This window comes from Botryllus schlosseri, chromosome 15 (assembly GCF_051294905.1).
Source record: "Botryllus schlosseri isolate E-star chromosome 15, Bs_hap1, whole genome shotgun sequence".
In the NCBI taxonomy this organism is placed as follows: domain Eukaryota; kingdom Metazoa; phylum Chordata; class Ascidiacea; order Stolidobranchia; family Styelidae; genus Botryllus; species Botryllus schlosseri.
Genome location: NC_137250.1, coordinates 21,355,528 through 21,372,984, shown reverse-complemented (window position 1 = coordinate 21,372,984; position 17,457 = coordinate 21,355,528). Strand labels below are relative to the sequence as shown.

Genomic DNA, 17,457 nt, shown 5'->3' with positions numbered 1-17,457 from the left:
AAGGAGTATAGCGCAACATGCGGCCGATGTTGCCGGGCGGTATCCTGTTTCGGTTCATTGGGATACCGAGGAACCAGCGATGCTTGTATGCGAAGCGCAGCTTACCGACATGGCAAGAAAAAATGCGGTGAAAGCCAGCGTTTCGAATACGTCCGTCGATGAAATAGAGACGCCTGACATTCCGGTGTGTAGCTGATTTATGTGGAGTGTTCTATGCGCTTAGATGCATCATCTCTTCCTGCAAATCATACTGGCATACTTAAGTATGGTTATAGGGCCTGGATTAAGTGTGTGCTCGTAAATAATTGTACATTCCTATCGGGTCCAGATAAATTCAACTAAACCATAGCTACACATTTTATTCCAAATTAAATTCGAATTACTCGGGGTTGTAATGACTCGACTCGAGTCCAATATTATGATGACTCGAGTCAATCTGTGTATTGACTCGACTTGGACTCGAGTCATTGCGCATGACTTGAGGCTCAGACGGCCAAGACTGACATTTCATTGGTATTTCGAGTTATAGTAAAGTAACCACACCATTGGATTTTCGTCTATTGGTACTGTTACCTGAAAGTGCGAACAGAAACTGCTAAAAGTCAGGAAATTAGCATATTATAAATGCGGACCATTCGGTATCACCAGAGCTATAAAAAGTGGGTTTAACGAGACCTTAACTGGAAACTGAGCAGTCAACACAATGACTTGGACTCTGACTCGAGTCATAATACCATGACTCGGACTCGAACCTCTGCTCGCCGACTTGGACTCGGACTTGACTCGGTGATGAATTGAAAATGACCCGACTTGACTCGAGTCAAAACTATAAAAGTGAGATTGACTTGTGACTCGGAGCCTTGTGACTTGGTTACCACCTTGGAATTATTGCATTCGCAGAAACTTGAAAATTAGATTGGAATCTGAGAGAGAAATACAGCATGATTCAAGTTCATCAGAGTTCATCAGAACTGTACAGTTATGTAGCTGTTTCGGAAAGGCCAGAAGTTCGATTAGAATTAAAATTTGGGCTTAGAAATATTTCACAAATCGGATTAGAATTACATTATGGCCATTTTGCTTTAATTAGTCTCATTTGACGACTATGATTATCCAGTTTTCCCTGTCTGGCACTATCTGTGCGCATAAATACAGCCAGGATTGTCCGCAACCGCAACATTTCACATTTCGTAGACTATTGATTGCAATTACGAATTTTCGATGGCCCAATAATAGGGTTGTAACCAAGTCACAAGGCTCCGAGTCACAAGTTATTTTCAATTCACCACCGAGTCCAAGTCGTCGAGCAGACGTCGAGTCTGAGTCATGGTATTATGACTCGAGTTCGAGTCCAAGTCATTGTGTTGCCTGCTCAGATTCCAGTTAAAGCCTTGTCAAACTCACTTTTTATAATTCTGTTTCGAGATATCGAATGGTTCGCATTTATAATATACTAATTTCCCTCACTTTTAGCAGTTTCTGGTCGCATTTTCAAGTACCAGTACCGATAGACGAAATCCCAATAGGGGATTACTTTACTATTCTTTGAAATTACAATGAAATGTCAGTCTTGCCCGTCTGAGTCTCGAGTCATTTGACTTGGTTTGAGTCATTTGATTTGGTTCGAGTCATACGCAATGTCTCGAGTCCAAGTAGAGTCAATACACAGATTGACTCGAGTCGAGTCATGTTCGTATTTTGAGAAAATGATTCAAGTCGAGTCGTCAGAAAATCATGACTCGAGTCGACTCGAGCCATTACAACCCTGCCCAATAATATACTTTTAGCTCTAAAGGTATCCCCTCTGCCAGCACAGGTTAAATTCACCATGGCAATCCTGCTAGGGTTAGGGTTATGGTTAGGGGTTAGGCAAATGAAAACTGACGACGGCAGGGAACAATTGCGTCTTTTTGCGCAGGTTGAAGAGCTCGTTGTTCTGCTGTACAGCACTCGCGACACGGGAATCCTCGTTCAAGACTCGATCGAAAGAAACACGGACCAGGCTCATCTGATTGGCTTGCGAGCCCCGTCGTTTTATTTCACAAAAATGGTTTGTGGTATTAATCACTTGAGCCTAAAGTTCATTTGATCCGAGACAGATTTGTGTCGACGATTCAGTGAAAAAACCTTGTTTTGTACCTTTTGTAGCATTTTCAAGTTAGAATTTCAGACTTCACTGGACATAGGGTTGTTCAAAATTAACTTTTTCTTCCGGATAACGCCGATTCACGGACTAAATTGTCAGGTTGTTTGGGTTATTAGAGTTTTTCATTAAAAATTCTGGGAAAACCCGCCACCAATGCTATTTTTGCAAATCCCAAAGTTTCAACTGCAAAAACTTTGCTTCTATCTGTTAGAAGTGGGAAAAAATTGTCACGCACCGTTCTTTTAAGCGACTTAGCAATTTGACAGAAAGATTTGAAAATTTTTTTTATAGTAATTTATAAAATTTCGGGGTTGTAACCAAGTCACAAAGCTCCGAGTCACAAGTCAAACTCAGTTTTATAGTTTTGACTCGAGTGAAGTCGAGTCATTTCAATTCACCACCGAGTCCAAGTCATCGAGCAGAGGGTCGAGTCCGAGTCATGGTATTAGGACTCCGAGTCCAAGTCATTCTGTTGACTGTTCAGTTTTCAGTTAAAGTCTTGTTAAACCTACTTTATATAACTCTGTTTGGATATCGAATGGCTCGCATTTATAATATACTAATTTCCCTCTTTTTTAGCAGTTTCTAGTCGCGCTTTCAAGTACCAGTAGCGATAGACGAAATCCCAATAGAGTGGTTACTTTACTATTCTTTGAAATTACAATGAAATGTCGGTCTTCGGCCGTCTGCGTCCCGAGTCATATGACTTGGTTCGAGTCATGCGCAAAGACTCGAGTCCAAGTCGAGTCATTTCCGAATTTTGAGAAAATGACTCGAGTCAAGTCGAGTCATCAGTCAATCGTGAGTCGAGTCATTACAACCCTGTAAAATTTCAATGGGCTCTGTACTCGCTTCTACTGGTCGAAAAAGTTATTTTTGAACAACCCATCTGACCATCTCTGCAAATCTCTACTGATGTATTCCTTTGCAATTATACACAGCTACAGCGTGTAAAATATCAACGATATCTCCAACTAAAACCTACAATTGAATGCCGGTTGTGTTTTTCCGACTGCGCAGGTAATGAATAAGCAAGAGGAAAGCAGGTCAGAGGAAAACGGTGAAGTGTCTACAGCGGTGAGATTTTAGACGTTACCAATGCCGTACTTTATTTTCAACGCTCTTTTGATTCATAGAAACCCTACTCCAAGCTGCTAATGCGAGACTTTGTGGGTCTTGAAGACTGCGATCCCACGACGCGACGCGCCATGATGGATTTCAGCTTCAAGCTGGCGATGGGTAACATTGACGAGGCGTTCAAGGCCATCCAGCTTATTAAGAGGTGAGCTTTCAGTCCTGCTCAGTAGGGGTCTTCAAAAATGACTTTTTTCTCAAATCGTACTGGCTACTTGATAAAATGGTTAGGTTGCCTAATTTAAGCCTACACACCCAATTTGGTTCAATTCCAACCAGTAGCCGCATTGCTACAGAAGAAAGTTTCTATTTATTATACAAAAATATATAACAAAAAATTTGAAATTTTTCTGTTCACCCCATGAAAATGTTAGGTTGTCTATAGAAACGATGTTAATCACATTTGGTTCAATTCCAACCAGTGGAAGCGGTGTTATTGCTGTCGAAAAATTTGGATTATGAATAAAATAGTATCTACGGTGACCAATTCTTTAATTATTTGTTATAGTGGTGCTCACCGTAAATACTATTTTATTCAAATCCAAAATTTTCGACGGCAATAACACCGCTTCCAATGGTTGGAATTGAACCAAATTAGATATGCATCGTTTTTTTAGTCAAACTTACAATTTCATGGAGTAGCCGATTTGAAATTTTTTTATTTAATGTATCAAAAACTTTATCTTCGATTAGCAATGCTTCTAAGGGTTAGAATTAAGCCAAAATTGGCGTGCGGCTTTTTTTTTTAGGCAACCTAACAATTTTATCGAGTAGCCAGTAGAATTTGAAAATAAAATCGAAACAAATGAGGCCCCCGACATAATTCACCCCTGATTTTAACACAAACTAACAAGGCAAAATTTAATTTCATTGTTGCAATCTGCACAAGCGGGTCTGTGTGGGCTGCAACTGAGTCGAATGACGTATCAAGTATTTAACTATATATTCGATGAAGACATTTGTTTACGTTAGAAAAATTACGTTAACGATTAGTGTAAAGTAAACTGTAATTTAAACTGCGTTTGATCTGTACCACCTGAAATGGCTTCGGGTCCTCTTAGTGGTGCTTGTACCACAGTTTGAGAAGCACTGGTGTATGGTATTGTGCATTGTGTCTCTTGACTGTTGATAGTTGTTTTGAATCTCTAGTTGCTGACGATTACCCCTGACGAGTGTCAGCCGAAAATATTCGGGTTCATTTCAATATCAATATACTGTTGTTTCTCTTGCGCAGATGAAAGTAATAGAACTAAATGCATGAAATTAAGTCCCTCTGTATATTTTTACGACTATAGCGAAGCGGTGTGGGAAAGCATGGCGAAGATGTGCGTCAAAACGAAACGCGTCGACGTGGCCAAGGTGTGTCTCGGCAGAATGGGCCACGTCAGAGGAGCCCACGCTCTTCGTGAGGCCGAGAAAGAGCCAGAACTAGACGCTAAAGTCGCCATGCTTGCAATACAACTGGGAATGAATGTAGGATATGTCTCATATATTTGTAATGGCGTTAAGGGAATCTCACCAATAAAAATCTGTAACTTCTTCAGGATGAAGCTGAGAGGTTGTACAAGAAGTGCCAACGTTACGATCTGTTGAATCAATTCTACCAAGCCACAGGAAGATGGGCCAAGGTCAGTATCGCATACTTATTGGCCACTGTTCTGAGGAGATTTTGAGAATTATCGGCAACTATGGATAGTCGGCAGGGTTGTAATGACTCGAGTCAAGATTTTCTGATGACTCAACTTGACTCGAGTCATTTTCTCAAAATACGAAAATGACTCGACTCGAGTCAATCTGTGTATTGACTCGACTTGGACTCGAGTCATCGCGAATGAGTCGAGACTCAGCCGGCCAAGACCGACATTTCATTGTAATTTCGAAGAATAGTAGAGTAACCGCTAGGGCTGGGCAAAATCGAGTACCTGAGTGATTCGATTCTGAATCACGTAATATGCTTCGAGTCGAGTCGAGTAATCGAGTATCACTCATTATGACGTCATACCATAATATTATATGTCAAAGTTCAAATATGTACCTTTCATGCGATCTCAAAGAATATAGTGCCTGTTATCCATCACATTCAAGATACTTTGGTATTTTTTCGACCATACCGATTTCATTGCACTTGGTGACAATGTTGTGGGAAGATCATGACTTCTGAAATGTGCCATGTGCCATGTTCATCAACGTTCATAGCTTTGCACTATATATTTTGTATGCTAAGATACGGCCAATCAAGGTTTCAAGGCTTCAACAGCGAATATTAGTATCGAAACTATAATTCTTGTTGATAAATTAACTTTCAGTGGCGAGAAGCGTATAATTTCAGTACTCGAAAATTCGTCTTTCACTACTCGACTCGAATCATTAAAATTACTACTCGATTCAGATTCGAGTACTCGAATCATTGTGCCCAGCCCTAGTAACCGCCCTGTTGGTATTTTTGTCTATTGGTACTGGTACTTGAAAATGCGACCAGAAACTGCTAAAAGTGAGGAAAATGAGTATATTATAAATGCAAACCATTCGATATCATCAAACATGGTTTTAAAAAGTGGGTTTAACGAGACATTATCGGGTAACTGAGAAGTCAATACAATGACTCGCACTCGAGTGATAATACCTTGACTCGGACTCGACCCTCTGCTCACTGACTTGGACTTGGACTTGACTCGGTGGTGAATTGAAAATGACCCGACTTGACTCGAGTCAAAACTATAAAAGTGAGATTCACTTATGACTCGGAGCCTTATGACTTGGTTACAACCCAGATAGTTTGTAACAGTGTTGTAACCAAGTCACAAGGTTCCGAGTCACAAGTCAATTTGACTTTTACAGTTTTGACTCGAGTCATCTTCAATTCACCACCGAGTCAAGTCCGAGTCAGTGAGCAGTCAATTTTAGAAAGCCAGAACGGTATATCGGTGACCGAACGGACTCGTTTTGGCAAGAAATGGCTTTTTGCATCATTTGCAACGATCTCCATTATTTCGCAGGCTTTGGAAGTGGCCGAGCAACTTGACAGAATCCACTTGCGTAACACTTTTCACAATTACGGCAAATACTTGGAGTCCAACGAGGACTTCCAAGGCGCCACATCTTGGTGAGTATCGGCGGCGTGAGTACTCTGAATTGCTACTCGAGTAGAAGTAGAAGTATAATTTTCCAAGGCACTTCAAAAGTACTTGAAATTGAAGTAGGGAGAAAAGGTATGAACACTAGTACTCTTCGAAAATAACTTATTTAAAAATTTTACTGGCTGCTTGATAAAATTGTTAGGTTACCTAAAAATACGATGCTCACCAATTTTGGCTCCATTCCAACCTATACAGGCATTACTGTAAGAGAAAAAAGTTTCGGATTTATTTAATCAAAATAAGTTCCAAAATTTTTCAAATTTTATAGACTACCCCGTGAAATTGTTAGATTGTCTGAAAAAAAAATGCGCAACAAATTTTGCTCAATTCCAACCAGTAGAAACGAAGTTTTCGGGGTACAAAATTTTGGATTTGGAAAATATAGTATTTACGGTGGCAAATTCTTTCATTATTTGCTGTAGATCTACCCACCGTAAATACAAGTATTTGAAATCTTAAATTTTGAACGTCAGTAACTTATCTTCTACCGGTTGGAATTGAGCCTAATTTGTTGTGCATCGTTTTTTCAAGGGGTAGCCAGCAAAATTTGGGAAAATTTCAAATAGCTCTAATCGGTTTCTACTGGTTGGAATTCAGCGAAATTTAGTGTGCAACGTTCTTTTAGGCAACCTCACAATTTAATCAGTGAATTCCCAGAATCCGGGAAAAATAGTTATTTTGGACCAACCCCACTGACCACCCCTTGCCTTTGCCCTTGTTTCAGTTACGAAAAGGCGGGAACCGACTCGTTCGAAATACCCAGAATGCTCTTCGAGGATATCGAGATGCTGGAGAGTTACATCGAAAATTCGACCAACAAGTAATAATCGCCCACTTTTCTTCCCGACGTCACATCCAAATCAACATTTTGGTCGGTTTTTTTCCCGTCAGAATTTTTCTCCGCTGGTGGGCTCAGTACATGGAATCTACGGGCGAAATGGAGGAGGCTTTGAAATATTACCAGCAGGCCAACGATATTTTGTCGCTGGTGCGCGTGTACTGTTATTGCGGCAACGTGGAGAAGGTAATGAGTTTCAGCAACTTGTCTCTCTCTTTCTCTCTTAACGCGCTCTAAATATGAGGTCCTCTCAAATTAGGGTTACCATACGTTGGAGGATTTGTTCTTCTTTTCAAGAAGTGACCTCTCATCGCCCAAATGTTCCCTTTTTTTTACCTTAACATACCCAAAACGACCACGAATAACGTGAAATGTGGGCCTAGTTTACGAGAGACGGGTATTTTGGGAGTCGAATTTGAAAAATGACTTTTTTTTACCCAACCCTATGAAATTAGCTGTATAAATATAAAAATCACCAGTTTTTCTCGTCCGCTACTGTGACATTTGCAGCCTGTGAAAAGTCTCATCCTTTCTGGGTCTCAAAATATGGTAACCCCACCTCAAATAAAAGAACATCCATTTTCCTAGGAAAGCATCCGTATCCGAACTGCAGTTGAAAGATTTTCACGAAATGCACCATTCCAGCACATTCATCTCTGTGCTATCGAGATCAAAATTCATAGTTTTGATAGTTTATTCACACCGTGGGAACCATGAAACGCCTGATTGGTCTCCTGAATATTTAGCGCGAAGCTGCAAATAATCTGGGAATCTGCATTTATTTTTTGTACAGCCGCAAAACAAAATGAAATCATCCTGAACAAGAAATGCATGTTTCACCTTTCGAAGACATTTGTATTGTTCTGACATCATTATCATTTTCCCCAGCCGTAGTCGTCACGATAAGCTTTGAGTTTGGAGATATTTTGAAAACAAGCTCATCAAAATTAGTTATTCCTTTGCACTTTGGACACTGATGTATTCTTGTCGGTTTATTGCGTCTTAATATTGTAATCATCAGGCAGTGACCATTGCCAACGAAACCAGAAACCGTGCGGCTTGTTATCATCTGGCGCGTCACTTTGAAAACAACGACGATGTCAAGCAAGCGATTCATTTCTACACGTCCGCCGCTACGTATGGCAACGCTATACGTATTTGTAAGGTAAGTATCGGATTGAACGATCTCATAAGTTAGTCTTTGAGCAAGCACACCATATTGTAAATATCACTCGGTCGCCACTTTGTGAATTTTGGAACTTTATAGCTTGTGGAACAATGAAATTTTGAAATAAATTTTGCGGGCCGGCGATACGATTGTTGATATACGATGTTCTTTCCAATTCTCTACTAGTTGCTGACGATTACCCCTGACGAGTGTCAGCCGATAATATTTGGGTTTGTTTCAATATGAATATACTATTCAAAATGTAATTGCGCAAATGTATGCGACACGGAATCAAATATTGGAAACTTCAATGTAATCAGAAATTTGCTGTCTTTTTGATTAGAGTTTATGCAAGGCAAAGTCCTATTTAAAAACATTAACTTTGTTTTGATTGTTCGTTTTATTTGAAAGAACCGTGACTTTGCTATTTGCCAGATTTTATTATACTGCCGAATGTCGCTAAATTGTACTGTCGACAAGTAACGAATTTTATTTAAGAAGTCTTAAACGGGTTTTAGGCTATTTTTAAACAGTTTCTTACAACGCTTGCGACGTGAGCCATCAAGCTAAGGCTAAAGTAGACGATTATATATTAAAACTGGCAATTGATAACCGTTGTTCACTGTTCTGTCCGATACTTTTCAGGAGCACGGTTTCGAAGATCAGCTGATCAATCTGTCGTTGCTCGGATCGAAAAACGACATGATCGATGCCGCCACGTATTACGAAACGCGGCCCGACCTGGTGGACAAGGCTGTGCTGCTGTATCACAAAGCCGGGCATTTTTCAAAGGCTTTGAAATTGGCGTTTGACACCCAGCAGTTCGCGGCGCTAGAGTCGATTGCACAGGTTTGTTATTAGTCTGCTGTTTTAGCGTTTGAAAAACTGTAATACAGGGGTTTTAAACATTTTTTAGCGTGGGCCGCTAATTTTTTTCAGTTGTTCGTGAAAATTTTCAGCTTCTTCAAATCAGACCAAGAATTATAGCTACACAGTTTTTTTTTTCCAAGTCGGACTAGAACTGGAATTATGGCTGCACAGTAGGGCTGTTCGAAAATGGCCTTTTTTCCTGAATCTTTCTGGCTACGTGATTAAACGTTAAGTTGCCTTGAAAAACGATGCACACCAAATTTGAATTCTTTCCAACCAATATTCGCGGATTTCGTACAGTTTAAAAAATTTTAAATTGCCCAAAAATGCAAAAAAAAAGCAAATTTCAAATTTTTCTGCCGACCCCATGAAATTGTTGCGCTGTCTTCAAAAACGATGCAAAACAAATTTGACTCAATTGTAAACTGTAGAAGTGAAGTTATTTCAGTTTTTCTTTGATAATTCTGGGATTATCCTTTATCGGTGGATCATCCCAGAATTATCATTGAAAAACTTGAATAGCTCCGCTTCTACAGCTTGGAATTAAGTCAAATTTGTTTTGCATTGTTTTTGAAGACAGAGCAACAATTTCATGGGGTTGGAAGAAAATTTGAAAAAAAAAATTTTTGCATTTTTGGGCAAATTCAAAATTTTCAAACTGTACGAAACCCGCGCATATTGGTTGTGATGAGTTGAAATTTGGCGTGCGTCGTTTTTTAAGGCAACCTCAAGATTTAATCACGTACCCAGCAAGATTCAGGAAAAAGGTTATTTTTGAACAGCCCCACTGCACAGTTTTTGTTTCAAACTACATCAGAATTGGAATTTCGCAAACACGTGAGGGTAAATTATATTCAAAATTTTGAAGAAATGTAACAAAATTTTGACCTCTCTTGAACTCCGTGAAACTAGTCAGCCGGCCTCCAGGCGCTACATAGACCCCGGTAGGGATGGTGTGAACCTCTGAAAGGTTCGGGGTTCGTGTGAACGCGAACCCTTTTGAAAGGTTTTGTGCGAGCGCGAACGTGAGCTAATTCCAACTCTATATTTCAGTGAAGCGACAGCCTATATTAATGTACACGATACCTAGCGACGACTCGGGCCACATAATGCCGCAATGCTGATGTACGCACTGACTTTTTAAACGTCGCCAAATGTTATCAACTGTAGCAATCAAACGATATAATACTCACATAAAATCGATATCCTTGGTCACTTTGCCAACAATTTTGACGAGGACTTGCAAGGTAATATAAGCTTACACCTTAACGCTCTAGGCCAGATCGAACAATGTATTCAGCGTCTGGGTGTAAAACGGGTTTTACCCCATTAACCAGTTACACAGCGGTAGCCAACACCCCAATCGCACAGATTTAGTTTTTATGATACAATGAGCATACAAAATCGAGATGGACCCGTACGCTTGCAAGACATTTTACGTCAGACAATGCTATTAATTTCATTGATTGGTTGGATAAGCACCATTCGCTCACTACCTACCTCCTATCTGAAATGTTGTATGATTGCGGGTGAACTCACAGCAGTGTCACTAAATATTCACAAACGGAAAGTTGTATATTACCAAACGTTTAAAATTGTTGAGATTGTCAAAGTACATGCTTGTTTAGTGTAGATTTTTTATGCTGTCTGCGCCATGCATAGAGCGGCCCGCAGTTGAAATGCAATAAATTTCAACGAAAGATGTTATAATGACGTGAAAATTGTAATATATGAAAAAGGTTCACGGTGCAGAACCTACCAAGGTTCGTTCGTGAACGTGAACCTCTGAATTTCCGAGGTTCACACACAGAATGCGAACGTGAACCTCACGTTCACGCCGTCCCCAGACCCCTGCTTTAAGATTATTACATTGCACTGTAGGATTTGGATGAGAGAGCGGACCCAGTGTTATTGGAAAGATGTGCCAAATTCTTCATCGATCACGGGCAATATGACAAAGCTGTCAGCTTACTTGTCATAGCGAAACAGGTGACGTTAAACTTGTATTATAGGTCACCAGTAACTGATAACCCATCCCATTTGCTTACAGTATACGGAAGCCGTAAATTTGTGCTTGCAAAATAACGTGGAGCTGAACGAAACGTTGGTGGAAAGGCTGACGCCGCAAAAAGACGAGACTCCCTCGTCTGGAACCCGCGAACAGCTGCTCATGAAACTGGGCGATTGCTGCATGAAACAAGGCGCCTACCATCTCGCTTGTAAGAAATATACGCAAGCCGGAGATAGAGAAAGGGTAAGCCGTCGATTTGTATGGTTTGACAGGATTGAATTGTTGCCTGTAAGAAATTCTTACTTCGTTATGCATTGATAAACATTGTATTCAATAATATGTCGCTAGTCCTTGCGGCATTGTTGTAATTCAGGGAGGGGTAATTAGTTTTACCAAGGGGTCGAATGAAAAGAAGGATATATCGATACAGGCCGAGCCAAAATTATTAAAGTATTTTTAAACTACTTTGTTTCTGAATTGAATTTTTGATTCTGTGAATGGGGTGTTTTTAATTTTCAAGGGGAAGGGGGGGCGAGAAAAAGCAAGAATTCAAGTCAAATAAATTTGCCACAATATATTTTACTTCGAGGTCATATACGAAGATCTACGAAAAATAGGGCTGGTTAATGGTCATAGTTATAAACGTCCCAAATTTCGCGGTCAAACTAATCCCATTTTTGGCCGGTCTTTCAAGCTCACACTAATTTACCTGGGTAATATATTTTTTTGAATATATATAACCAATTTCGAGAATTACGCGAGCGAATTAAGACCTTCTCCACGGGTTGGCCGCCTTTGATGTACGCTGTTTTATGTTACCCGAATTATTTCATTGCTGATATGACATCGCCAATCGATAACCCATATATTTCCAGGCGATGCGGGCTCTTCTGAAATCCGGCGATACGGAAAAAATCATTTTCTTTGCGGGGGTGTCGCGGTCCAGAAACATTTACGTCATGGCCGCAAACTATCTGCAATCGCTGGACTGGCGCGCTGACCCGGAGATTATGAAGCACATCATCAACTACTACACAAAGGGGAGAGCGTTGGATTCGTTAGCAGGGTTTTACGACGCGTGCGCTCAGGTGAGACTAGTTGTCGTTTGTATCTCTCGGAGGTTGTGGACGTAGTCATCATTGGTACTCCAGTATAAGTTGCGATTTCCGAGTAAAGAAAAAGGAAACATTTTTGGTCTAGTTTCTTCCTGAGAAAACTCAAAACTGTTACTACGATTAGCAGGGTTGTAACCAATTCACAAGGTTCTGAGTTATAAGTCAATCTCGCTTTTATAGTTTTGACTCGAGTCAAGTCGAGTCAATACAAAAATTGACTCTCGAGAGTCGAGTCATTTTACGCATTTGAAAAAATGACTCGAGTAACCAAAAAATTGCGACTCGAATCTAGTCATGACTTGAGTCATTACAACCCTGACGAGTAGTCAAAGTATACTTGAGTACTAAAAAATAAAAGTACCGTAATTTTCCATGTATAATGCGCAAAATTTTACCGATTTTTTGCCCTAAAATAGGGGGGTGCGTATTATACATGGGTACAGCAAGCCTTGAAAAAAAATCCTTCGATCAAAAACTTGAAATCACACTTTCTTCGTGCTTGTTTAAATCGCGCATCACCTCTAGCCATTGGGCCCCGTAATTCGTATTATAGAGTGTGACGCGCTGCCAAATAGAGAAGCGTGTTACCAATCAACGAAAGCGTGTTTCTAATTAACGAGAGTCGTCTGCAAAGCACGTGATCTCTTGCTGAGTTGGTTTGCCGTTCGTACGCGAGCGAAATGAGGTCGGTAATTGCTACAAGCGTGCGCGTCAATTCTTGTTGATTCATCGCGTCAACGACAGGCCTCAACAATCGCATACACAAGATGCCATGTGCGCAAGATATAATCGCTTGCGTAATCAGTCGCATCTTCAACAGGACTGGTGCGCCCGACATAACCGTTGGCCTGAGCAATCGCATCTGTAATTGTAATAGGCCTAGTGTGCAAGATGTCGTATGTCGCTAGCCTGAACCATCACGTCGCCGACCTCACAGGCTTTGGCGACTATCTATTCTCGTTTAGAGACAATGCCGTTAATTGTAATATGATTAGCGATCATTATGTCATGCTTGTTCGACAGTGACATCGCAAAACAGAATAACATCGAATACTAAACCGCAACTATTCATGTACTCATGTACTGCGAATGCAGGATGCGTACTAGAATATACACGTCATTTCAAGGGTGCGTATTATACATGGGGGCGCACTATATTCGGAAAATTACGGTGCTCTGTTATCGACCACCTCTGAATTTATGCCATACATGCATGATGCATACACCCCTACGTTTCGTTAGTTTTGTGTTAAAAACTATAGAAGCTCCTATTATTCGCTACCCCATGATATTGCTTGGTTGCTGAAAAGTTACTGACGTTCAAAATTAAGCGTTTCAAATTATAGTATTTACGGTGGGTAGATTTTTAATAAATAATTGAACAAGTTGACACCGTAAATACTATTTCTTTCAAATCCAAAAGCCAAATTTGGTGCCCATCGATTTTCAGGCAACTTAACAATTGCATGCAGTAGACCAGTGCTTTTCAACCTGTGTGACGGTTCGCACTTGTGCGAATGAAAAAAATTGCAGTGCGAATGACGAAGGTGGTGCGAATGTTGCGAATGAAACTCCGGATCAAGTGCGAATGAAAATCGCGATTAATTGTTATCTTTTCTGACGTGAAATAATTCAAATAAACCTAATAGAAAATTTAAGATCAGTGTAACTTTTTTAGTTGCGACGTAATTGTAAAAACTTAATACGACGCACCACTAATCGTATAGCTCTCACAAGCTGTAGTGAATTAATATTCCCGCACTATAATTATTACGTAATCAAAAGCCTGGTTTGGAGGCTGGTGTAGTGGCAGTATAGAGATCTCCACAATCTCTATAGTGGCAGACATACAGTATATCAGCCCGTCTGAGCCTGCGACAGGCTGAAAAATGACGTCAAATTGACTTTCTGCTTTCTTCGCTAAACAATCATCATATTTCTATAATACCTGTTCGATTAGCGCGAGGCACGAGGATAGTAGTAAATACCATCATTACAGACTCACATTTGCAAGTTACTGTAACGAAAATTTTACCCCTTCAAGGGTTGTTAAAGTTTGGACCGCAAAGGGTATAATTTTGGGTCGACACGGTGCCAGAGCTATCTGTTAATATGTATGTAATATTTATTGAATTTATTGCAAAAAATCCTGCGATCGTTTTTACATATCCAAGATTACTGTGTTGGGTACTGTAGCCAATAAGCGAGACACGCATTAAATACGGCTTCATCATGAGAATTCATGATAAGATTGGTTCGACTGTTCTTTTTTCTGAAAACATGGTCGAAGACCGATGAACTAGTTAGTGTAGGGGTGTGCAACGAGCGAAATCAGGCCTATGAGACGCATTCATTTCGAAGCCAACCTCTTCTGCGTCGGGGCACATGAAGACGTAAAGTTTTGGCGAACAAACGGCTGATAAAATGCGGTGCCAAAAACATAAGCGCCGACAAAACCTCGGTCTAAAAATGACCGATGCTGGATGGCCAAACATTTCGAGATGGATTGGATATGCTCCGTTGTCGTCACGGAATAGTCCCGTTCTTGCATCTGAGTAGACAGTACTGCAACTGCGATAGGAAGAGGAATTTGATTTGCCCCAATTTGAAAACGCATGCGTCAGACATGTTTTGTAGAGCTGTGATGGTAGATTTGTGGTGTGCGCGTTCTGTATGTCATACATGCCCATTGCCCATAAAATCGTAGCATACAACTGCAATATTAAAAATAAATTCCTTTTCATGGGTGAGGCTCGGGTCGCGAGATGCCACAAAAACTCAGATTTTGGTGGTAGTCTAAAAGCTACTTTACCGTTATAAACTGTCATGTATTCTCAAGTAAATTTAAGCTAAAGAGTATAACACACAGTATCGTTATTTGTTATGCTCACAAACTTGCGAGACAGAAGTTGGAGCAACGTATCATAAGGTAGCGAGCTCCAATGTGCCTACTCTCCTTGATCGTTTTGCACCTTATGTTCCAAAGACATAAGGCAAAAGCCTCAACACAAACATGTGGGTTTTCCATCCTTTCGACAAACTGGAGCCTCGTGGGACCTTTGTGTCAGCTCTCATAAACGATTTCTGCCAGCAAGCATTTTTCACTCGCGAAAAACACGCTATATTTTGGATAGGAGTGCAGAACAGATTTCAAGACCTGGCCATCCAATCACTAGTAGGCGTTGTTGTACAAATTCCCAACAACAATTTTTGGCTGAGAAGGCTTTTAGTGAAATAATTGAAAGCAATACCAGCGAAAAAAAATGCCTTTTTAATTAGGCACTTGATAGCTTGAGCTACATAGCAGCCAATTTGTTGCACATCTGAACAAAATGTTGTTAAGTAGGCCTATATCTTCATCTTCTCAATTTTCAATTAGTTTGTGCGAATGAAATTTATTTTACAAATAAAGTGCGAACGGAGCTCAAAAAGGTTGAAAAGCACTGCAGTAGACAGTTTAATTTGAGAAAATATATATATTCATTTGCATTAAATTAATCCAAAAGTTTTTTCACAAGTAGCCATGCTTCCATGGGTTAGAATTTATCTAAAATTAGTGCGCATAGTTTTTTAAGCAACCTAACAATTTCATCGAGCAGCCAGTAAAATTTGAAGAAAAAAAGTAGAAGTACTCTGACCTCCGTAGCCTTAATTGGGGTCGATTTGTCGCCAGGTTGAAATCGACGAGTACCAGAACTACGACAAAGCTCTCGGCGCCCTGACGGAAGCCTTCAAATGCTTGTCGAAGGCCAAAATGCCGAACAAGCAGCAACAAGAAGATAAAATCACGGAGCTGAAGACCAGAATCGCTCTTGTGAAGAAATTCATTCAAGCAAAGCGGTATGGAGCTCTTTACCTGGGTCGTAACCAAGTCACAAGGTTCCGAGTCACAAGTCAATCTCACTGTTATAGTTTTGACTAGAGTCAATCTAGTCATTTTCAATTCACTGCCGAGTCAAGTTTGATTCCAAGTCAGTGAATGGAGGGTCTAGTTTGAGTCATAGTGTTTTGACTTTAGTCTGAGTCATTACGTTTACTATTCAGTTTTCAGTTCAATCCAATTCTGCTCGAATGATTTGGAATGGCTCGCATTCACAATATCGTCATTTTCCTCAATTGTAACAGTTTCTGGCCCTATTTTCCGAGTGTCGGGACTGATAGACGAAATAGCAATAATGTGGTGACACTATTTTATTCTTCGAAGTTACAATGAAATGTCGGTCTTGGCCGTCCTGGTCTCGAGTCATATGACTTGGTTCGAGTCGGGTACGATAGAAAAAAATTTGGAAAAAAATGACTCGAGTCGGGTCAAGTCATTACAACATTGGTTGAATGCCCCGCGTGTAAGCATGGTTGTATCATAACAAGACTTGTGACGTCATGCTATCATTTTTTAAAGCTTATTGGACAGTGACCCCGCGGAGGCCATCAAGCAATGTCACGTGCTGTTAGCGGAGCCGGACTTGGATTCCGCAGTGCGAATTGGAGACGTTTACGGCATGCTGATCGAGCACCATGCTCAGAATCAAGTGTACGACAAGGTATAGCTAGTACCATAATTGAAATAGAATAATGATGTAAATTTTACTCAATTACACGCAGCAGCAATTTCCAAGTCACGTCAAAACTACTTGTAAAGTGAAATTAGAAATTTAAAGCCCGCAAATTGCTGCTGTTGGTTTGAAAAGTAGATTTAGTCTGTTCAGAAACGACTATTTTTTTTAAATTTTACTGAATACTAGATAAAATTGTGAGGTTGACTAATATCGCTGCCCGCCAATTTGTGGCTCAATTCCAAACTATAAAACATTGCCGTGTAGGGAAAAAATGCGGGATTAATTTATTAAAATAAATATAAAAATTGATCAAATTTTACTGGCGCTTCTACGATATACCCGCGTGATCGAGCGTATCAAAATCTATAAACGGAAAAATAAATTCTTTTCGTGTTGAGTATGGAATATTAGGGTTACAAGTGGGTATGGGTAAGGCATCCCAATATTAGGGTTGTAGGTGAGAGATATTAGGGTTAGGGGAT

The 17,457-nt window shown here is 40.2% G+C and overlaps 1 protein-coding gene across 5 annotated transcripts in view; it reads left to right on the top strand.

Annotated features, from left to right (window-relative positions):
* Positions 1–17,457, top strand: part of LOC145457192 (intraflagellar transport protein 140 homolog) — a 35,100-nt gene that overhangs the window by 16,547 nt on the left and 1,096 nt on the right. For all 5 annotated transcript variants that reach the window (XM_080335368.1, XM_080335367.1, XM_080335371.1 and 2 more), the window contains 16 exons: positions 4–184; positions 1,919–2,050; positions 3,167–3,223; positions 3,283–3,428; positions 4,576–4,753; positions 4,825–4,908; positions 6,277–6,383; positions 7,142–7,237; positions 7,309–7,441; positions 8,277–8,420; positions 9,069–9,272; positions 11,175–11,282; positions 11,344–11,547; positions 12,180–12,392; positions 16,093–16,259; positions 16,819–16,960. In XM_080335368.1, coding sequence (XP_080191494.1) covers positions 4–184; positions 1,919–2,050; positions 3,167–3,223; positions 3,283–3,428; positions 4,576–4,753; positions 4,825–4,908; positions 6,277–6,383; positions 7,142–7,237; positions 7,309–7,441; positions 8,277–8,420; positions 9,069–9,272; positions 11,175–11,282; positions 11,344–11,547; positions 12,180–12,392; positions 16,093–16,259; positions 16,819–16,960 — 2,296 coding nt within the window. The remainder of the gene's footprint in view (positions 1–3; positions 185–1,918; positions 2,051–3,166; positions 3,224–3,282; positions 3,429–4,575; positions 4,754–4,824; positions 4,909–6,276; positions 6,384–7,141; positions 7,238–7,308; positions 7,442–8,276; positions 8,421–9,068; positions 9,273–11,174; positions 11,283–11,343; positions 11,548–12,179; positions 12,393–16,092; positions 16,260–16,818; positions 16,961–17,457) is intronic.